Below are 24,051 nucleotides of genomic sequence, written 5' to 3' on the forward strand. Positions count from 1 at the left end.
CACCAATCTCCTGCTTTCCTGACTGCAGGTCTTCACTCTTGGCCAGATTTGGATGCATGTGCCAAGGCCTAGGGCCACCCTTTGGTATATTGTTGTCCAGACATGAGGACCTTGATTAAATTTATTAGTATGACGGAGGGCAGGATTGGGAGTAGAACCCAAATAAATACATTTAAGCTATAACTGAATTTCCTCTACTTGTCTTCAGTTATTGAAAAAGATACTGTACTTGGGATAGTAATTGTAATCCTACAAAACTTCTTTTCAATAATTTATTTGTAGTCCTATCACCACTGATATTTAACTAAAATAAAACAAATAATTTTTTTTGCTTCCATTTTTCTGGGTGACAAGCCAGCAGAATACACCTTTAGAATCAGGTTCTTCTTTTTAAAAAATATTTATTTATTTATTTATTTTTAGCTGCATTGGGTCTTTGTTGCTGTGCATGGGCTTTCTCTAGTCGCGGCGAGTGGGCGCTACTCTTCGATGCAGTGCGGGTGCTTTTCATTGCGGTGGCTTCTTTTTGTTGTGGAGCACGGGCTCTAGGCGCACGGGCTTCAGTAGTTGTGGCATGTGGGATCAGTAGTTGTGGCCCATGGGCTTAGTTGCTCCGCGGCATGTGGGATCTTCCCCGACCAGGGCTCAAACCCATGTCCCCTGCATTGGCAGGCAGATTCTTAACAACTGCGCCACTAGGGAAGTCTCTAGAATCAAGTGCTTCTTAAGAATTATTAGCAAAAGGGATTATTGACTGAAGGCTGACGAACCTTGCTTGGGAGACTCTCCTGAGGTGAGGTGAGAATTAAGATGAATCAACTTCAGACCAAGGAGGAAATGGATACACTGAATTAAATACACAAACTATTCCTAGCTGTAGATTTTGCAAAATGACAGGAGCTAACAAGCAAGCCAAATACTTAAGAAACCCTGATGGGGCTTCCCTGGTGGTACAGTGGTTAAGAATCCCCCTGCCAATGCAAGGGACACAGGTTCGAACCCTGGTCCGGGAAGATCCCGCATGCCGCAGAGCAACTAAGCCCGTGCGCCACAACTACTGAGCTTGTGCTCTAGCACCCGTGAGCCGCAACTACTGAGCCCACGTGTCACAACTACTGAAGCCTGCATGCCCAGAGCCCGTGCTCCGCAGCAAGAGAAGCCACCGCAATGAGAAGTCCACGCACCACGACGAAGAGTAGCCCCCACTCGCCCAATTAGAGAAAGCCCACGTGCAGCCACGAAGATCCAACATAACCCAAAATAAATAAATTAAATTTAAAAAAATAAAAAATAAAGAATCCCTGATGGCGGGACTTCCCTGGTGGTCCAGTGGTTAGGACTCCATGCTTCCACCTCAGGGGACGTGGGTTCGATCCCTGGTCAGGGAACTAAGATCCCACATGCCATGCGACACGGCCAAAAAAACAAAACAAACAAACAAGAATCCCTGATGGTGTGGTCCTTTCTGAGAAACATTTCAGGACAGAGGTTAATTAGAAAGTTTCACAAGCACAGTCTTGTCTTACCGAGAGCAGTCTTACCTTACCCAGGCTTACTCAGACAGCAAGAGGTCCATTAGCATGGCGGACAGAGTCTGAGCTTGGGAGCCAGACAGGCCTGGGTTGAAGTTTTGAGTCCTCCAGTTCACCAGCTGTGTGCTCTTGTGTGAGATGAGCAAATCTTCTTCAGCTTTGGTTTTCTTCAGCCAGAAAACAGGGATAGTAATATTCATCTGAGAAGTTATTGTAGTGATTAATGATAATGCATATAAATCTGTTGGTCGATAAATGACAGCTTTTATCTCAGTGAAGGAAGGTTAAATTGCAGTAGCTCATAAAGCTTGTTATCTGGTTATGACAGATGAAATGCATACATTCCTGGATTCGAAGGCACAGCTCAGAGTGGTTTGTGATTGCCAGCATGTTCCGCAGAAGCCTGTTTTTAGACTTCCCTTATTTTTGCCAAGTAACGATAAATGCTGATAGAAACTGTCACTTGTCACATTCCCAGAAGCCAGGCATCTCCCTTATCTCTCTGTTCCTCTCCAAGGAGGCTGTCAGGGAAGGCAGATCAAGAGTTCAAACAAGGGAGACACTGAATGAATGTGCCTGCTGTTTTGGCATCACTCCTTTGCTCACTTGTGGAGACGGACCAGGTGTTCAGAGCTAGCTGGAGGAGCCCAGATAGTTTCACAGTAGTGGATACTTCCACACATTAGTTTTAAGGAAAGGCTGATATGTTTGTATGATAAATATTACCCCTTAAGTGTGGTTATGGCCAGAGTTAATCACAGTTTTGTTTTGTTTTTAAATTTTATTTATTTATTTATTTCTGTCTGTGTTGAGTCTTCGTTGCTGTGCGTGGGCTTTCTCTAGTTGCGGTGAGCGGGGTCTACTCTTAGTTGTGGTGCGCAGCCTTCGCATTGCGGTGGCTTCTCTTGTTGCAGAGCACAGGCTCTAGGCATGCGTGCTTCAGTAGTTGCGGCACGCGGGCTCAGTAGTTGTGGCTCGCGTGCTCTAGAGTGCAGGCTCAGTAGTTGAGGCACAGGGGCTTAGTTGCTCTGCGGCATGTGGGATCTTCCCGGACTAGGGCTGGAACCAAGGTTCCCTGCATTGGCAGGTGGATTCTTAACTACTGTACCACCAGGGAAGTCCATTAATCACAATTCTAATCTGCAATGCTGCAGTGTAAGCAAATAGGGGGTCCTGGGAAAGTGTCCTGGACTTTTCAAATTTATCTCAAGAGAATGTGTAGAACTTCTGGGTGTTATTGCTGACATGAATTCTCACTTCTGTACTACATGGGTTCTCATTTCCTTATTTAATTACCAACTTATTTCAGTATAAGAGTTTACCTCCTACTAGTGACCATCAAGGTGACAGCGATTTCATAAGGTCAGGCCTGGAGACAGAAATGAGGTTTGTGTGCACTCGATGTCGTCCACCGTCTTTCAGTCAGTCACGTATGAATAGTTTGTTCATTCAGTGCCTCCACTGCCTCAAGTCGAGTGACAGAAAATATCAGAATCACTGTCACCACAGATATCATCACCACTGAGTAGCATTTATAATAAATTCACCACTGCACTATGCCAAGGCAAGACAGATAGGCAAAATAATTGCCCGTGAGTCAAGCCTGCTTAACAGACAGATAATTTCACAGAGCCCTCCAGACCCTAGTGTAAATACCCAAATGGGTCTTTGTTAATTTGCAACAAAGACAAATTATGTAGATAAAGGGGCAGGAGAGTTGGTAATATTCTAAGTTATTTAATTAAAAAATATAGTTCTCTATCCTCTTACCTTAAAGGTCTTCAAAAAAGGAAAGTGGGAGATAGGGTACTATAGTTCAGTGATTTCTAGATTTTTTTTTTCATGAATCAGTTAAATTTAAAAACAAGAATTGGAGGGACTAATATAAGGATACTAACTTCTTTGCAGATTTGTCAAGTGAGGAAATTAAAAACGAGATTGACTATAAACTATGGTTATCATTTCATGAAGAAAGACATCTGAATACCAAAATAAAAGGATGGATATCATTTCAGAATAAGGAATGGTCTTTCAAAGTGAATAACAGTGAATAACAATTATTAAACACTTATTACGTGAAAGGTACTGTTCTAAGCCATTTGAAGGTACTATTTTATTCATACAACCTTGTGAAATGGATACTCTTATTATTCCTATTTTACAGATGAGGACATTGAGGTACAAAGAGGTAATGTGTCTAAAGTAACATAGTAAGGGGAGACTTTGGATTCATTTCTCCAGAGTCCATGGTTTTAAAAACTATGTGGTAAGTCTTGGTAAGTCCTCACAAAGATTTAATTTTACTAAAAAAAAAAAAGTTTATATAACTTATTTTTCTAATTTTGATATTAACAGATGAAACCTGGTCACAGATCTGCTCTCGCCTGAAAATCAGGTTATCTCTCAAGGAAGGGGCAAGAGGTGGGTGGTGAGAGTAGGGGGCCAGTGTAGGCTTTGGCCTGCGCTCCATGAGGGGCCTCAACTTTAGACTTTTGATGCTATCTTCAATAATTGCTATACCTGTAGACACAAAGAGACACCAACTTGTTTAAAAGACAAAAGCAGTCATTCACCAAACTTCTTTTTACGTACCACCTGTAGTGCACTTGGAACTGACTTTTTTCCAAGTAAAGTGTGCAAATTACTTTGTGAAAAACACCATTCTGACATTGAAACTCTATTGTGAGGGAGACAGTACTTATTTCCCATTCCTCATATTTCCACACAGGGATGATGATCCATTTCCATGCCAGGAGGAATAGTCATGTCAGGACTCCTTTTATCTTTTGCTCCCCACCACCAACTCCTCCCCCAGGAAGATGGGATAATTTGCCCCACTGGGGGCTTGGCTTGGCTCTGTGCCTTTTGGGTTTATCTTTCAGAGCCAGTCTGTCTCTGGGATGCCCACCTCTTCTGCTCTTCTCTGCGGTTCACTCACTGAGGCATCTCTGCACCTGAGATGAGGTCTGCTGTTTCAGAGTTGGGGTAAATTCACTTTGGGGAGGGTCTTATAAACCCCTTTGGCTTCATATCTAAACTCACTTTATCCAATCAGCTTTTATCTGTTATAAAGTTAACAGATATTTATGTTTCTGTCTCGGGTTTTATTTCTTATTTGGTTGCAGATTTTGGAAAGGAAGAAAGGAGCTCTTATTTATTTAGTCCCTAAACTCCAACACTGCGTGATATCATATAATTGTAAGAGGGAATTTGGAAGGAACCTTAAGAGGTCATCTGGAACCACATCTAAGCTAAAGACTTCTACAAAATAATCATCCTTAGCATTTTTCTTAGCACTTACTATGTGACTGGCACCAGATCACAAGCCTCTGCACTAATGACCTCATTTAATTCCTATGCAATTCTATGAGATGGGTACTATTGACACTGTCACTTTACTAATTAGAAACTTGAAGCTTGGAGAGGCTAAATAATATGCCAAAAATTACAGAATGATTTGGTCACAGAGCCCTATTGAAGGGTGAGCCAAATAGGTTCCATCCCAGCTCTGCAGAGAGAAGACAGATATTGAACAATTAACCAAATAAATAATTGATGACAGCTGTGAGGAGTGTCATGCCAGGAGCTGAGAACACATAACCTCTAGTCTGAGGGTCAAGGAAAACTTTCTTCCCTGACAAAGTGAGTTCAATTGTGAGCCCTGACACTGCGTAGGAGTTAGTGAGGCAAAGGGATGAGTGGTTGGGTGGGCTGGGAGTCAGGCTGAGGAGAGGGATTCCAGGAAGAGGGTACAAGAGCTGGGAGGGTCTGAAGTGAGAAGAGCTGTGGTAGTCAAGAGCTGAAAGAAGGCTGCTACAGGGTAGGTGAGGGAGGAGGGAGCACCAGATGAGGTGGGAAAGCCAGGTTGGGGTCTTGGTAGGAGATTTGCAAGCCATGCTAAGGATTTGGGATCTTAGGATCAACATGATGCCCTTGAGAGGTGTACTTAAAGGGTGTGACAATGGTGGCCATTTCTCTCCGTACCAACCCCTATTTCTAAGCTTTGAATTCTGACTCCGTCAAAGAGAAAATTCCTATTAGGTGCTAATCTCTCTTCAACACCTTTTTTTTTTTTTTTTTTGCCACGCCACGCAGCATGCAGGACCTTAGTTCCCTACCAGGGATTGAACCAGTGTCCCCTGCAGTGGAAGCTCGGGGTCTTAACCACTGGACTGCCAGGGAAGTCCCCACCCTGTGGCTTTTTTTTTTTTTTTTTTTTCGGTACGCGGGCCTCTTACTCTTGTGGCCTCTCCCGTTGCGGAGCACAGGCTCCGGACACGCAGGCTCAGCGGCCATGGCTCACGGGCCCAGCCGCTCCGCGGCATGAACCCGTGTCCCCTGCATCGGTAGGCGGACTCTCAACAACTGTGACACCAGGGAAGCCCCCACCCTGTGGCTTTTGATGAACAACTCATCTCCCTCTTAATAAGGGGCAGCGTGTGAGAAGTCTGTTCAATAGTTCTTAGCCTTGGTCTTCTGATCCCCTGAAAACCTTTTAAACATTCTGATGCAAGGCGGCACTCAAGCCCAATTAAACCAGAACCTGATTTAATTGGGAACCAAGCATCTGTATTTTTCAGACACAGCAGCCTCTGCAACTGAATTTAACAAACATCTATTAAACCCTATTGATCCTAAACACAGGCGCTCTGTGAGATGCCAGGTGTACAAAGCTGAGTAAGCATGAACAACAGTTAGCAGCTGTGAACTATTCCAAAGCTGTCACTGCTGCAGTTGCTACAAAAGCAAGCAAGGTTGAGCAGCCCCAGAGATCAGGAGGAAATGAAAAGAATCCTTGAAGTCAAAGTCAATGAAAATAATCAATCTTGTGGTTGCGTATCCATAGTATCTCACCTGTTTTTTTCAAAGCATCACCACTTGGAAGGAAACCCCAGAAATTGGGAACTCAGACTGAGGAAAGGTGGCGGCTCACTCTCCCGGTGCCCTGTGTGAAGATTCAGAGCAGTCAAGGCAACCCGCTGCTTCAATTGCTTCCCCTACTTTTGCCTTGGAGAATTGGCCGGAGGAAGGAGGCAACACATCATATATTCAAACATTTATCGAGCACCTACTTTGTGCCTGGCAGTGCGCTAGGCATTGAGGCTACAATGATCATCCACATTTCCTGAACTCAAGTTGCTCACAGAAGACAAGGGATCCAGGGACTTCCCTGGTGGCACAGTGGATAAGGCTCTGTGCTCCCAATGCAGGGGCCAGGGTTCAATCCCTGTCAGGGAACTAGATCCCACATGCATGCTGCAACTAAGAGTTCACATGCCACAACTGAAGAGCCTGAAAGACAAAACTAGGACCTGTTTTTTAGTTTATTTATCAAATAAACTAATAAATTTTAGTGTATTTATTGATCTGTGTGGAAAAAAAGATTATAAACGTTCAAGTGTTTTGGAAAATAAGAAATCCATGATGGGTCAAGACAAAATTCTATACCTGAATCATGAAATCATAAACCTTCAAGGTTTGCTATTTATGCTACTGATTTTGGAATGTGTTTTCAGAGAGCAGCAATGATTTCTTTTTCACATGCTTTATGTATCCTCTAGCATTGTATCAGACACAAAAGGGTATTTAACAAATGTTGTTTGATTACGGTTAAATCCAAGCTAGAAAGGATACTCTTTTTCTTTTTCTTAACAAAGTTAAGGAAAAAAAGAGAGGACATTCCAGTATGAAAATAAGCCAAGTGTTGAGGCCAATAAAGTTTGGACAGTTTTAAAACAATATAGAATTATGTCTCATTTCTAAAGCTCTGGGGGTAGCCTACATTTATAATGGCCTCTGGGAGCTTGAAATTCTAAGGTTTCAATCCAAATAAGACAGGAAGGCATCTTTTAAAAATAAATATCCAAGTTCTTATTGAAGAGCTTTAAGTGTTTCTCTTACTTGGCTCCACTTTAAGATAAAATTAGAAAAAATAAAGATATATTTCATAGCCTTGGAGAATCTTAGAAAAGGGAGGAGGGAGGATCCAGAAGACCATCCAGAATGACCTTGAGAGCTTTTTCAGAACATACCTGCTGGACTTGGATGGGGTGATCTGGAGTATAGGAGCTAGGCATGGGAGACTGGGCATGGATGCTTTTAAGAAGCTCTCCAGATGATTCTAGTTCAGAACCACATATGAAGTCTAGTCACTCTATTTTATAGGTGAAGAGACTAAGACCCAGAGATTTGAAGTGAGCCGCTCAAAGTCTCATAGCTCGTTAGTGACAGAACTTAGTATTGTGCCTTCTATTATACCACATAGATTTCCATATTTCAGCTAAGGTTAACATAACCTCAATTCCATTGACACAGCTCTATAAATAATCTAAAACTACTTTTTCTTGGATGTTGTATAAGAGGGAAGCTTAGCTCTGAATGGACCAGTATGCCTAATCAGAAGCAGCAGTTAGGAGGTAAGATCATAAATGCCTCAAAAAGTCACTTAAAGACTGGGGTACACTGGTGCAGTCTCTCAGGATGTGGAATTAAAAGGAAACTGAAACATCATTCACTTGGTTTAAAAAACAGAACTATTTATCACAGTACAGTCTCTTTTGCTCTACTCTGACTTTTGAAATGAAATATACATAGAGTAGTTAAATAAAATTTAAAAAAAAAACATAGCATTGTGTATTAAGAGCACATTTAAAATTTTCCTTATCATATAATAATTTGGTATAAGTACCTTTTTCCCCCCACCTGCTGCTAAAATAATCTAAGATACTTTTAGTGGAATAAGTCAGAAAAAGAAAGACAAATTCCATATGATCTTACTTATACGTAGAATCTGAAAAAACAACAACAAACAAACTCATAGGTACAGAGGACAGATTGGCGGTTTCTGGGGGGGGGGGCGGGGGAGGGGCAAAATGGGTAAAGGGGTCAAAGGTACAAACTTCCAGTTATAAAATCAGTAAGTCCTGGGGATGCAATGTACAGCACGGTGACTACAGTTAATAATCCTGTGTTGTATATTTGAAAGTTCTAAGACAGTAAGTTCTAACCGTTCTCAACACACAAAAAAAGGTTATAACTCTGTGTGGTAATGGGTATTAACTAGACTTACAGCGGTGATCATTTTGCAATATATACCTATTTTGAATCATTATGTTGAACACCTGAAACTAATACAATTTTAATTATATCTTAAAGATATAATTATATCTTTTTTTTTTTTTTTTTTTTTTTTTTGCGGTACGTGGGCCTCTCACTGTTGTGGCCTCTCCCGTTGCGGAGCACAGTCTCCGGACACGCAGGCTCAGCGGCCATGGCTCACGGACCCAGCTGCTCCGTGGCACGTGGGATCTTCCCAGACCAGGGCACGAACCCGTGTCTCCTGCATCGGCAGGCGGACTCTCAACCACAGCGCCACCAGGGAAGCCCCATAATTATATCTTAATTAAAGATATTTAATCTTTAAATATATCAATTATATCTTAATTTAAAAGTTTAAGATAATTTTCCCTCCTTCTCAGATTTAAGTATGATCAGAAACTTGTATCTAACTGAACTAAATACATATTAAGTGGAAAGTTTTGTCACAGTTTGGATTTCACACACACTCTTACTTATACCTGTCTTGAAATACTCGAGACTGGTATGCATAATGCTATTTATTCTAAGACTAAATATAAATGCAGGTCACAGTGGAATTGCAAGTATGTTTGTTCCAACAGCTCCAAATTATAAGGTGAGCAGCCTGTTTTTATGCTTTTTTTCTCTGGCCTTTCTAAAATTGCAAATTGCCCAGCTAGCTTAGCCCATGGGTAAGCTGATAGCTGGCAATGTGGGTGGAGGTGTGTGTGAGAGAGATGGAAGAGGAATAGACAAAGTTAGAAAAGGGAGTTCCACAGAACTACTAAGGGTAACCAGTTACCTTACTATCACTTCTCAGTTCTTATTCGGTAAGTAGCCCTTTGCTTTCTTTGGTCCTATGCAGCTACCTCTCTTTTTATTTCTTAGAGAGACAATGTTATACTACTAATGTTAGATTAATCATTCATAGTATCATAAAAAGCACTAAATACCAGGTGACAGAGGGCCAAATTTCCAGAAGCTCAAAACCTTAAGAAAAAAAAAAGCCACGCAATGAAGTTATCCACAATTCCCTCCTCAAAATGTGACCACTCCCAGACCCTGATAGAATTTTGCCCATGCCCTCCTAATGCCACAGGCCATCTTCTACTTTGTACCCTTAATTCCACTGTGCAATATAAATGCATTGTGGCCAGTACATTTAGGCATCTGCAGCTCCCATAGCCCTTAATCTGGTACCTTGTGCATAGTAGGCACTCATAAAGGAGTATCAGAAAATTCCATCTCTAAGATCAACCTAAGGGGAGGGGAGTCACTACCTGATAAAGGATGTGGCATAAAATATTCATGTGAGGCTTGAACGTACCAGTTTCATTAAGGAACTATTCTCACATTACATAGCAATCAGGCAGATGCTTCAGGAGGGAACAGGTTTCTTTCAATTGGTATGTCATGTCATGGGACTTTGAAAGGAGATATACCTAGTGCTTTAGAAAGCTCTTAAGAGAAACTCCCTCTCTCCAGGAAAGCTAAAAATAGGAAGGATGAAGATCACAGTGAGAACCATTATGGAGGCTCTGCAATGTCTCTTACAACAACGCCCCAACTTGACAACCTCTCAGGGGCAATATTACCTGACTCCAAGAGTCAACTCCTTGAGAATTTCTTCTTCCGTGGTTCTCAAAGTTGGTTTCTGAACCAACATGTTGCTTGGACACCAGCTAGAAATGTAAAAATTTTGACCATCCTGGGACCTACTGAATCAGAGACTCTGGGGTGGAGCCCAGCAATCTGTTTTTTAACAAGCTCTCCAGGGGATCCTGCTATAGGTTAAACTTTGAGAACCACTGCTTCAGCCAGAACCTCCCAGACTGCTGTGTACCAGTGGCTCGATCACCTGGGAAATCTCATTTGGGCTCTTGGACAGTGGAGAGACTGAATGTTTGTGGCGGGGGAGGGAGAATGAGACTTATAATCCCTTTTTTGTCCTATTAAGATAAAAATATCCCAAAGGTCTCTCCACAAAAATAACACTTAAATTGTCAATTTTAATCTTAATAGGGATTTGCTAACTCAGCTGAGAGCTGGAATAGAATTTGTTTGGACACTGTAAGTTGATTTGGATGCACTGGGCTGAGTTAGCCTGAGTTAACATTTATTTCTGTGATGGCCATGAAGGAGGGTTTAGTAAGATGATCTGTAGTATATGAACTATTTTAAGAGTATGTTTAATTTACATAACAAAAAATATCAGAGCTACAGGAGGCCTTAGGAACTGATTGTTTTTCTGATCTCCTCATTTTACAGAGGTCTCACAGAGGTGATAGAGGCAGGACCACAAAGTGAGTTGTCACCGTTCCTAAAGAGAGCTTGTTCTAGGGATTCTAATACACTATATGCAGTGCCAGGAATACCCGATAGCACTCAACATTTCCCTTACAGGGAATGGATGGTAGGTCTAACTGGGTAGACCAAAGACCAAGATGATATCCTGCTCTCAAGGAATTCAGTCTGATGGTTAACAGCCATCTCTATATCTCTTCAAGTTCTAGTTGACCCAATTATACTCATTCATCATTTCATCAAAAGATCCCAGAAATTCCTCTAAAAAAATCTATTACAATAATTAGAATTATTTTGGTTGCAAAAAATAGAATCTACCTGATCCAGCTTAAGCAAGAAGAGAGCATTGATTACAGTGCAACCAAAGAAAGAATTGGACAAGCAGGCCTCTACAGGGTAGCAACCAGGGTCTAGAGCACTGTAAGGAGCCCAGAAAGTTCTTTCATGGAACAGAATGGTATTTTTCTGTTTCACAGGATACATAGGAGAAGAAAAGGTACAGATAGTCATGAGTTTTATATGTTACATGTAGAATTGCCTACTGAAATACTTGATATTTTTCTTTTTTTAAGTTAAAAAAAAACCCAGCTTTAATGAGATATGCTTTTAAAATTCACATACTATTGAAACTGAGCAGGACTCTGTGGGACCCTACTGGGTACAAATATTTTTCCATGTTCCCTGTTTTTTGTTTGTAGGAAAAAGGCTTTATAACCTTCCCTGTGTGACAAAGGGCAGATTCAAGCAGCTACTAATTAGGGGAGTGAGGGATTGTAGAAATAAAGGAAAGGCAGTCAAGAAAAAATAGCGCAGTGATGGGGCAGGGTCCTGATTCCTCCTCAAGGGATATACATAACAATCTGATACATATCTCTAAACTCTTCTATAGGAACTAAGGCCCCACCCTGGTGGAGGATGGTAACCTCAGGCAGAGCACAAGCACTGGACCCCAGACTGGTTGGAACCAGAAGGTTGATGATTGAGATTCCTGGAACACTACCCTGTTACCTCCCCACTAACCAACCAATTAGAGGAAGATAACACATCCTGCAGACTTCCCCCCAAATTTTGCCTATAAAAACTCTTCCCTAAAAACCATCAGGGAGTTTGGGCTTTTTGAGCTTGAGCTACCACTCTCCTTGCTTGCCCCTGCAATAAACCCTTTTCTGCTCCAAACTCTGATGTTTTGGTTTGTTTGGTCTCACTGTGCTTCAGGCATATGAACTTGGGTTCAACAGCACTATCAAGTTCACTTTTAAGTGTACAACTCAGTCTTTTTTCGTATAGTCTCTCATTCATGGACCTGTACAGAATGGTGAAAAATTTGAATTACTGGACACACACTCTCATACTAAAGACAAGTACCATTTTTGTAGTCTATTGAGGGAACATTTTTAGCATTTTTGTGCTTTTTGTTAGTGATGTTGCTGGTTTGAATGGCCCCCAAGTGTAGAGCTGAAGTGCAGTCTAGCGTTCTTAAACACAGGAAGGCTGGGAGGGGTCTGACAGAGAAAACTCATGTTAGATAATTGTTTTTCAGGCATAAGTTATAGTGCTGTTAGCTATGAGTTCAATGTTAATGAATCAACAATGCTGTACATCCATAAAAAGGAATAGGCAATTTGCCAAGTATTGATGTAACACCTATATAGAGTGATGAGGCTATGGAGAAGATGGAAAAGTGGCTAAATTTGTGGATTCATGAGATGATAACCAACTTTAAAAAAGCATAAGTATAGTAGATAGCATAGTTGTGATGCTGAAAGCCAAAGAAATTTACTGTCACATTACCTGGGTGAGGAAAATGTTAAACTCTTCTTGGCTGGTGTTTTAGTATAAAGAAATACTAAATATAATTACTTAAAAGAAATCTATATTAAGTAAGGTGTCTTTAAACAGAAATACACACAAAACAAGGTAATGTATGATTGACTGATGAAAATATTATGACCAGAAGCTTTGGAAACCTAATCCTATATTTGCCTTAGGAGCAATGCCTCTGTAGTCACCAATTCAGTGTTTGTGGCAATTTTACAGAACATAACTACCATGAAAAATGAGAATTTACTGTATATTCACAAAATTATGTCTCAGTCACCACTAACCAATTCCAAATAAGAGTCATCCCAAGACTTCCCTGGTGGTGCAGTGGTTAGGAATCCGCCTGCCAATGCAGGGGACACGGGTTTGAGGCCTGGTCTGGGAAGATCCCACATGTGAAGTGGGGAAGAGGACAGTTCCAAGAAAGAGGAGTGGACAGGGCAGATGATCAAATAGGGATTCACTACAATTATACAGTTATTATGTCATTTCCTTTCATTATAGGGAAGTATATATAATTACTCTAGAGATTACAGATCACTAATGGTTAGAGGGCTAAAAATATGTTACTCACTAACAATGACTTTAAAAAAGACAACCACACTTCTTGAATCAAAAGATAATTTTAAAATGCCTGATTTCTTATGAAAGTGTGTAAACTCAGGAAACAGTGATATTTCAAAATCATCCATTTTCTTTATTTTGTAATAGAGAAAAAACTGTATGGCATTTACAAAAAGCATTCTCTTTCTCAAATAACAGTCCCTTCTTCAAAATTTCAGAAGCTGCTCAAATAATGCTCCTAAAAAGTAGCATTGTCTAGGTACAATGTACAGTAAAAGGCAAAAAATATGGAAGAAATTTTATATTTGTTCCAAATATGTACTTTGAAGTTGACTACTTTGAACAGATTTCAAAAGAGCCCTGTGTTGTACCTAATATTCTTTGTCCTATTAGACTTAGCTAAGCATAGATCTTGCTTAATTTTATCCCTTGTCAATACAAATATCTTTCTTCTTAAATTTTACTAGTGTAATGAGCTATGTTCCCCCCAAATTTATATGTTGAATCCCTAACCCTCAGTACCTCAGAATATGACTGTACTTGGTGATTAGTCATTAAGGAGGTAATTAAGTTAAAATTAGGGCAGGCCCTTATCCAATATGACTGGTATCCTTATAAGAAGAGGAAATTTGAACCCAGACACATACGAAGGAAGATCATGTGAAGACACAGGGAGGAGACAGACATCTACAAGCTAAGAAGGAAGGTTTCAAAAGAAACTAACCTTGATGACACCTTGATCTCAGACTTCTGGCTTCCAGAATTGTGAGAAAATAAATTTCTGTTGTTTAAGCCTCCCAATCTGTGGTGCTTTGTTATGTCAGCCCTAGCAAACTAACACAGTTAGTTAGCTATAGAGATGATGTTTTTAAGATATCAACTTTTCCTCTGTATCTGAAAAGGAATATTATGAAGGGCTTTGTTCCTGTTTATATGCCAATATCTGCTAATTAAAATATGCCATTAAGGCAGATCCAGAGGAACATTCTGTTAAAAGAATTGTTATTTATGGTTGTAAGAAACAAAACTCTTTTAAATTACATGCAAATGTAACTTTACCAACTGGCTTCTCCTAAATTAAAGTGAATTAAAGAAGGGTTGGGTTTGCTAATTTAACAACTGAGAATTTTATTTTTATGTTCAAAAATTCTTTCTTCTTCTTTCTTTTCCTCTAGATATTCCTCCTTGAGAACTAACACTTATATAGCACTGACTATGGGCCATGCTATAGTCTGAATGTTTGTGTCCCCCCGTCCCACAATTCATATGTTGAAATGCCAACCCCCAAAGTGATGGTATTAGGAGGTGGAGCACTTGGGAGGTGATGAGGTCATGAAGACAGAGCATCATGAATGAGGTTAATATCCATATAAAAAAAAGTCTGAGAGAGCTCCCTTGTCCCTTTGGCCACGTGAGGTCACAATGAGAAGTCTGCCACCAGAAATGGCCCTCAGCCAAACATGCTGGCACTGTGATCTCGGACTTCCAGCCTCCAGAACTGTGAGGAATGAATTTCTGTTGTTTATAAGTTACTCAGTCTGTGGTATTTTGTTATAGCAGCCTGGATGGACTTGGACAGCCAGGTTCTTTTTAAAGTTCTTTACTTGTTCAATAGATATTTTTAAAGCACCTGTGATGTGCCAGGTCCTCTTCTAGGTGTTTTGAATATATCAGTGAAAAAAAAACAGAAAAGCTTCCTGCACTTGGGGAGTGAGCAGATTGACAATTAACCATAGTCACCATAAAGAAGTAGATGACATAGTAGGTTAGAAGGTTAAAAGTACCATGGAAAAACTAGAGCGGGCTGAAGCACATCAGGAGTTCAGGGGATGGGAGGACCTTGGTTGTAAACAGGGTGATCAGAGTGGGCCCATAAGGGTGATAGTTAAGCAAAGTCTGAGGGAGGTCAGCAAGTTAGTCCTGTGCACACACCTGGGGAAAGAGCAGAGACAGCAATCTGGGCAAAGCTCTGGGGAAGGAATGTACCTGGTATGTTCAAGAAACAACCAAGACTTTGTCTTTTACTCTCTGGTCCCTTTTCCTCTGATGGTTCTGTATCATTTAAATGTACTTAGTCATTCCTGGTTTAAACTTAGTCTTAGGACCCAGGCATGTTCAGGTCTCCCTCTCTCTCCTTTCTTGCTGTCTCTTAAGGGGTTACTCCAGGTGCCTGTGTGTGTGTGTGTGTGTGTGTGTATCTGGTTTGTGGCTGCTCCTTTTGCTGACGTCCACTGCTCTTGTACTTGTCTATGACTTCAACCTTGACAATGCAGCAAGAATGCTCAAGGGGAGGCTGTCAGCCTTCCCCAGCTAACTGGGCAGCCCTGGCCCTGCTCATACTCCAGCCTGGTCCTGGTTTGGGGCCAGCCCTTTGCAGCCTCAACTATAGGGCCTCCTCACATGGCCCGTGGAAGGCTCACTCGCTCTCATTTCCAGCTCCCTACTTGGAAATGATAACATTCAGGATTTCTTTCACAGCCCTCATGGTTGTAGGATGGAGGCTGCCAGGAAGTATTATCTTAGGTTGTACTTAGGTTGTACTTTCTGCCTGGACCTTCTCTTCTACTACCAACTTCTACTGTGATGACTGCCTTGGTGATGTGAGCTCTCTGAGGTGAACCTCCAGCAGATTTCCAGAGAGAAGAGGAGAGCAAGCTTCTCTGTTCACTTTGCCCAGGCCAGGGCCACAATGCCAACCTGGTCTTTGTTGATGAATTGGTCAGAATGGCCACATTTGTTGCTTGATATCCCTGTAACTTCTAGATATCACGGCTAGATCCTATCAAAGGTCTTTCAAGTCACTGGTTTCCCCAACTCCATCATCTAAGACCAGGATCTCTAATTTTTTTTTTTTTTTGGAGCACAGGTTCCGGATGCGCAGGCTCAGTGGCCATGGCTCACGGGCCCAGCCGCTCCGCAGCATGTGGGATCTTCCCGGACTGGGGCATGAACCCATGTCCCCTGCATCAGCAGGTGGACTCTCAACCACTGCGCCACCAGGGAAGCCCAAGATCTCTAATTTTTAGTCATGATTTGGAGATCAGTTTCAAGGTTTCCCAAATACATATCCACTCTTTTACCATAATTCCCCCAGTCCAGTTGCTGGAGAAAAATGTATTTAACCACATACCAGAGGAGTGCCTGTGTACTAGACCTTACTTCCCAGCCAGATGAATCACCCACTACCCATCTGTGATTCTCTCTATAATTTTACCTAGAACAAATCCTTCTACTAAAACTATGGGTTGCATTATTATACTTTTAGTCTCTTTTCTCAAGTATGCAGCCACTGACCAGTACCTTGATGAGCTACATGCCTACAATACCTATAGACAGACTTGGGAGAGCTGTTCAGCCTTAGCATATGAATACACATAGGAGGACAGCCAGGTCAAGGGCAAGGTTTCAACATATTCATTGTACTTGCCTTCGCTACAAGGTGGAAGATTCCTTGACTCATTACTAGTTGACCAACTTCATGAACTTATACCTCCAGCTCTCTCTTTCTATGCACACCTGGACTTCCTAAATATTACCTGTTGTGATTTTTATCCTAGACCTGCCATAATAAGGTCAGGTCTCCTAGCACGCAACCTTTGGACCCCTCATGCCAGCAAGGTCAGCAGCGCCACCCTGCATGGAAAGAGCACAGGCCATAGGGGTCTACAGCCTCAACCCCGGCCTGTCATTGATCATGTCAGCTAAAGTCTGGGACAAATTTTAAATAACCTTTTCTAATTCAATGATACCCCTTGTAGGGATAACGCCTAAAAGGATGCGCATAAGAAATGAGTCAGTCATCCCTCTGGGAGACTCCTCCCAGTAAGCAAGGGCAGCCTCTTTTTGGACAGATCTTCACAGTCATCTGAGGGCTACATGGTCTACTGGTGATATTTCCTTAAAAACCCAAAGGTCTCTTGAGACAACCCCTCAGGGGCAAAGTCACCCTGATTTTGAGAGAGAGGCAAGTTAATGCCTGGCTTCTGCATAAGAAATATAGTTCTGGAGGCTCACGTGGTGTGCCTGGAAGGAAAATGTTGTTTATGGTTGTTAGGTTCCTCCAAGTGTGACTTACATCAGTCCAGTGCACAGGTTGACAGCACTTCCATGTACAGTCCTTGTCACCTGGCAGGCCTTAAGTTTCCCAGTTTAGTTCCAGTTTAATTGAGTCTAATCCTTGTTTTTGGAGGAACTGTCTGAAGGCAGTCAGTCCAACCTGCCCTGTTTGTCCAGCCATTAACCAGGTGACATCTGTCTACCCCACAAAATGACTGAGAATGGAAGTGGGGAAGATATCAGAGGTAGTAATTAGTGATTTGCATGAGAGGTGCAGGATCTGGGGTCATCCTCTGCTTTTTCTGATAGACTTTTTGATAAGGTTAAGGGAAATGGCAATTAAATATGGTTAGAGCCATCTGTTAGGGGAATAAGAAAGCCATCAGTAAGTCAAATTTAAGGGGCTTATAACCATTTCTAACGTGGGACTTTTTCCTGCTTATAATCGGGACATTTTTCTTTGTGAGGAAGGCCCCTAGAGTGACTCTAAAAGACAGAGATCATTAATGTCCCTCCTCTTCCATATCTTTGGAGTCTGAGGTGGTCTCTTCTGAGAGCCAAGTGCTGTTCTCCCTCCACCAGCACAAAACCAGTGTGACCCATTCCGGTATCTATAACTTCACTTCCCCTTTCCCCCAGTCATCCCCCATTGCACCCAGACATTTTGTCTGAAAGGCTCAGTTACAAGATGGACAAAGGATTTTTATAAAAATCATAGATACTTGTTATATCCCTTAGTTTGGCCCATGTGGACTACTACAGAAGGACTTGGTGAGCAGTGTATTCAACAAAATGGTTATTATCCTAATGATGTACAACGATAATGATCCAACAAGAGAATCCAGGTGGCTGAACCAGAATTAGTTTGAATGCCCCAGGCCCTCTTTTGGCTGGGCATTTCTACCTGGAAGATGTACAAATCAGGCCAATGCAGGGTTGCCATTAGGGAAAGAAAGAAGTATGCCCAGTGGTCAGGATTGAATCCTGGATTTTCGAAATGGGTTTATATAAACCCATACCCCTTTCATCCTGGCCATTACTCTGGAAGCAGCTGAGAGATGATGATCCCTTTCTGGAGACAGCTGAATTCAGTGACAAGGAGGAGGTGAGGAAGATAGAGTCTCCCTGAGCTGATTTTTACAGAAGTTCTTCCAAGCTCAACAAAACCAGATTCTTGTGCATAGTACAAAGCATGGAAGGTCCATCAAACACTTATGCTAAGTGGCTTCAGTAATAAAAGGTACACCATGGTCCAAAAAGCCGAAAACATTACATAGTTAGTTCCAAGTGTCACAATGGTGTGGTCAGAGTCAGCTGATCTAATTGCAACGACAGCTGACCATTTCCAGGCTCTTGTGGGTTTAAATTAGTTTAACTGACGGTGTGCTAACTTTTTCTGTAAAACGTCAACTAGCAAATATTACAGACTTGTAGGTCATGCAGTCTCATTCTAATTACTCAACCATGCCATTGTCCTGTTAAAACAGCCATAGACAATGTGTAGATAAATGGACAAGGTTGTGTTTCAATAAAACTTTATTTATATAAATAGCCAATGAGCTGCCCACTCTGGTCTAAACTTGAGTTAATACATTCTTTGAACCAGATTCCTATTTCTTATGTATGTTTAAGCTATAACACAGTCTTGTATACTTATCTTTCTAAATGCACAATTTCATCAATGATAATTTAGGATTACAGTGGTTATTTTGGGGACCCTTTGATATGGACAGAATTGTTCATTTTAGAGGTGCCTTAGAATGAAAAGAGAACAAAATCTAAAACATCCAATGTTCTATATTTTTTGGTTGTTATGAAGAAGCACCAGAAGAAATTCAGATTCCAAAATTGCTTCCTGAAGGGATTGCTTGACCATGGCATAAAACAAAACTCTGAAAAACAGAAAGTAATCTAAACAAATCAGGATATAATCTAATGGGCTTTATCCTACTATTTCTGCTCCTCCATTTCCCTCTGCCCCTGTATCTCCTGATAGGCTCCCCTTCTCTCTTGGCCAGCCAGAAACCCCCCCAAACACCAGTTAACCCTTAACTGAGAGCAGGAAAAATCACTTGTGGTTGATTTTATTCCCTAGTCTCACTCTGAACTGAGAGACATTTTAAAGACTTTTGAAAGCCTAAGTAAAATAAAGAGAAATTTGCAAAGAAATTTGTATTATTGTAAGATTATATAATAGGTCATATATTAGAGGAAACCTCAGATGCAAAATAAGTGGATGGAAAAGACAGAATAAGATGACACTGGGATGACTTAAAAGATGCTGAGTGTGAAGGAAATTAGAGGAATTTACAGACTCTATAGTGTTCCTGTTAGAAACTGCAACTCAGATTGAGACTTGAACCCACGGTCTTTGAATTGAGATTACACACCTGGTCTCAGGACTTAATGAAGCTCAGGTTCTTGATGTCTCCTTGCAGAAAGAATTCAGTGAGAGACAAAGTGATAGGGAAGAAGTGGATTTATTTAGAGAGAAACACACTCCACAGAAAGAATGTGGGCCACCTCAGAGGGCGAGAGGCCTTGAAATATGCCATGGTTAGTTTTTATGGGCTGGGTAATTTCATAGGCTAATGAATGGGAGGATTATTATACTTTGTTCTTGTCTTTGTTCCACTCCCTATCTTCTCCATCAGAAAACCCAGTGGGCAGGGATGTAAATTCATTCAGGTCCTGGGGGCCATAAACAAGACAGTCTTTCCACACTACACTGTTATTCTGATACCAAGTGGTGTGCTGCAAAACTATTCAATTCTGATGCTAACTACTCAGAATTAGTGTCAGACTCTCAGGTTAAAGGGAAGAGTCCATAACAACTGCTCCACTTCAGACTCCAGTTGCAAGTGAGGGCCCCAGGCCGCTGCACTTTTGATCAACTGGCTACAAATCCAGGGGGTTCCCATCACCCCCTTCAGGTTTGATATTTCACTGGGATGACTCACAGAACTCAGGAAAGTGTTATACTTACAATTACAATTTTATTAGAAAAGATACACATCAGGACCAGCCAAGTAAAGAGACTTATAGGGTGAGGTCTGGGAGGGTCCCAAATACAGAGTTTCCCACCCTCTCCCTATGGGGTCAGGGTGCCTTACCCTCCCAGCACATTGATGTGTTCACCAACCAGGAAGCTAGAGTTTTTATTGGGGTTTCATTACAGAGGCATGATTGATTGAATTATTGACCACATGACTGAATTCTATCTCCAGTCCTCCTCTCCTCCCCTGAGGTCAGGCTGGTTCAAATTCCCGCTATCTAATCACATGGCTGGTCTTTCTGGTGACCAGGCCCCATCCTGAATCATCTTATCTCTTAGCATAAACTCAGGTGTGATCCAAGGGGCTTATAAATAACAAAGAAATTCCTATCACTCAGGAAATTGCAAGGATTTAGAGTCTCTCTCCCAGGAGCCAGTGGTAAAGGCCAGTGCAATTCTTTATTACACAGCAGGCCACCCCTTGGCCTTTGGCCATCATTCTTTTTATACGCCTAACATTTGGAGCAGCCAGTGAGGGGTAGGGACAGTGGGATTTTAACTCTCTCTCCTAATACATTTGACTATCAATATCAGTATTATATTCAGTGTTATAATCTTACTAACAATGCCAGTGTACAATATGGTAGATGTGGCCTGAAAAATAAAGTCAAAAGACACTGGCACATTACTACAGTCCTATTTAGTCATTAATAATTAGTCCAGTCCATCATCTTATCACATGACAAAAATGTCTTCCAGGGTGAGGTCACTCAGGTTTGCAGGCTTCCATTCGATCCTGTCGGGTTCCAAAAGCAGAAATGATCTCAACAATACATAGCTTCACCTTTTCAGGCATCCGGTATGATTGAGCTAAGAGACAATATCATTTCTTGCTCTGAGTCTCTTCTGAAGTGTTAATGTAGCATTGTATTTCCCTCATTGCATAACCCATTTGTTTATTCCTTTACCTCAGCTAAGAAGATTCCTCCTTCTCTTTATTTATACACAAACTTTTCCAAATTTGGAAGGGATGTTAGGTTAGGCCACTATGCTGGTCTAGAACATAATCAGCAGTATCAGCCTAGCAACTCCCCCCCTCCTTGCCTCACCCTTCAGCCACATCTACTCATACAGGGTATGGTTATGTAAAAGGATTTCAATCTAAGATGGAACCCTGATATGAAATGGAGAATCTCATGCATGCACCATCAGAAGAAAGGAACTTTACAACTGAGAGACTGATTTTCCTAAAAGCCTGATCTACAGAAGACTGAGACTTCTTCTCCCCATCCTCAAGCCAATGTACTTACTACTTGGACTCTGGCTGGATTCCCCAATTTTGTACCCCTTGTGAATAAATACAGTCCTCCCCAAACCCTCAACAGACTTACCTGTAGCTTGCTGCAGCATGCATTCCCCAAACTGCAATTCCTCTGCTATTCCTGAATAAACTCAATTTCTGGTAACTCAAGCTTGCCCCAGTTTACCTCTTTATTTAGGTTGACAGTTACATAGGTACAGAACTAGTGGGTTATTTCTACCACTGGGCAATACAGCTGCATTCAAAGGCCAGTCAGATTTCTTATTATACACACCATAGTAGCAAACCCAAAGACTATTTTATCTTTGGTGTCTTAGAGGCTGTATGTTTTATAGCTATAGATCCGTGTTCTGCTTTCTTTAGCATCCCTTTAGATCAAAATCATCAGTGCTTATTTGCCTTTTCCTGGGAAAGTCAATAATATACCTGAACCATTAGGCCCCAGGAGTTTATTGAGGTATCCTTCTTCATTTCACAAGTCCTCAACCACAACTTGTGGTTCTATTCTCATGTAATTTGTGAATGACCTTTGGGTTGTGTTCCAAAGATGAGGTGTGCTCTAAGACTAATCCTGCTATCGATTTACTGTTTTAGCTTGGAAAGATGTAAGATTTCTCCTCCCCACCAAAGTTACAATTTTGTTATTAGCTAAAACATGACTTATCCAGCAGTAAATTCCTTTCATTTGACAGACTACAACCTGTTAAAACATTTCTTGGACTAGTACAAAGAGACATTTAAAAAGATTCCTGGATCTCACTGGCTCCTGAAATTGCCTTGCCATCATATGATTTTACTAAGTAATGGGTAACCAAACCACTTCTCTGTAAACCCTTGAAAAAGACCTTGGAGTTCTCTTTCATCTTCTTGGAATTCATCAAACACCAATAGCTACTACAGTCTCTTGACTCAGTGGCAAAACCGGCTGGCCTTGCCTAAGGGCAATAGCTGCAGCAGCTAAACTAGTGGAGGTTTCGGTTGACTTGGTTCTAGGGTGTCCTTTAACCTAATGGTCCCTCATGCTGTATAATCTTCATTGCACACTGATAACATGCAACACTCTCAGCAAGTAGGGTTACTTCTTATGAAATCCTACTATGTTCTTCCAGTCATCATTGTGGTCTTTAAAATTCTGTTATTCTTCCATAACCTGAAGAAGGAGAAACTCATAAATGTTCAACCTCTGCTTGTGAACTGTGCCCCAAACTGATTTACTAAAATCACTTTAGGAAATTCAGACTGAATCTTGTTTGTTGACAAGTCATACCTTAAAACTGAAACAGGTGGGATGCACTATGACAGGTGTGACTGACTTCACACTTCAAAATATGACCTCTTGCCAGAGGCAAAATTTGTGCACGTGGCAGGACTCATTGTACCCATCAGAGCTTGTCAATTAGCTAGGGCTAGGAGACTTAACACATACAATGAGAGTAGATATGATTTTGGATAAGTTCATGGTTTTGAAATGCTTTGGATACCACAAAAGTTTTTAACTTTGGTAGGAACCCTTTAAAAATGGTCAGCAGTGGGGCTTCCCTGGTGGCGCAGTGCTTGAGAGTCTGCTTGCCGATGCAGGGGAGACGGGTTCGTGCCCCGGTCCAGGAAGATCCCACATGCCGCAGAGCAGCTAGGCCCTTGAGTCATGGCCGCTGAGCCTGCGCATCCGGAGCCTGTGCTCCGCAATGGGAGAGGCCACAACAGTGAGAGGCCCGCGTACCGCAAGAAAAAAAAAAAAAAAGTGGTCAGCAGCTTAAAGAACTTTTGAGTGATCTAATGCTCTCTAAGGAGATGGCTACTCTAAAGCTAGAAGCTCATACAAAGGAAGATAACATGGAAGCTAAAAGAAATGCTCAGGCTGATCATTATGCCTCATGGGCAGCCCTTGCTAATATCCTAGCCCCTATGGAACCCTGAGACCAAGTTTTTGCAGAGTTTCAAAAAATCTATTCTAGAATGGCACTGGTTAGCTTCAGAGTCAGAAAAAGATACTAGGAGAAATCTGGATGCAAATCACACGAGAATAGTCTCTGGCACTCTGGCTTCTTGTTAGCAACAGAGGTGCTCAAATGGGACCTTGCAAAAATTTTTCATGAAATTATCCACCAGAGTAAGGATAAATTGGGTACTATACTTAATCTATATCGGTGTCAAACTACTGAGGGTGTTTCTGGTTCATGTCTCATTTGTCACCAGCATAATCTTGGTAAAATTGTGAAGGTAGTATATAGACACCTCCAAACAGATTTCTCATAACTACTGGCAAAGGTATTTTTAAAAGTCAAATTTATTGAGCTATAATTTGCATTCAGAATAACTTTCTCTTTCAGCATACAATTCTTGAGATTTGACAAACACATACAGTCATGTAATCACTACCA

The 24,051-nt window shown here is 41.4% G+C and overlaps 1 protein-coding gene across 1 annotated transcript in view; it reads right to left on the minus strand.

Moving 5' to 3' along the window:
• Positions 1 to 1,552: 1,552 nt before the first annotated feature.
• The window catches only part of LOC307049640 (nuclear cap-binding protein subunit 2-like), a gene marked incomplete at both ends in the record, with an annotated part of 28,115 nt that continues 5,616 nt past the window's right edge, over positions 1,553 to 24,051 (minus strand). Inside the window, 2 exons of the mRNA XM_079699174.1 lie at positions 1,553 to 1,699; positions 3,895 to 4,052. Coding sequence (XP_079555300.1) covers positions 1,553 to 1,699; positions 3,895 to 4,052 — 305 coding nt within the window. The remainder of the gene's footprint in view (positions 1,700 to 3,894; positions 4,053 to 24,051) is intronic.

The sequence above is a fragment of the Hyperoodon ampullatus genome (genome assembly GCF_949752795.1).
Source record: "Hyperoodon ampullatus genome assembly, chromosome: 3".
In the NCBI taxonomy this organism is placed as follows: Eukaryota; Metazoa; Chordata; class Mammalia; order Artiodactyla; family Ziphiidae; genus Hyperoodon; species Hyperoodon ampullatus.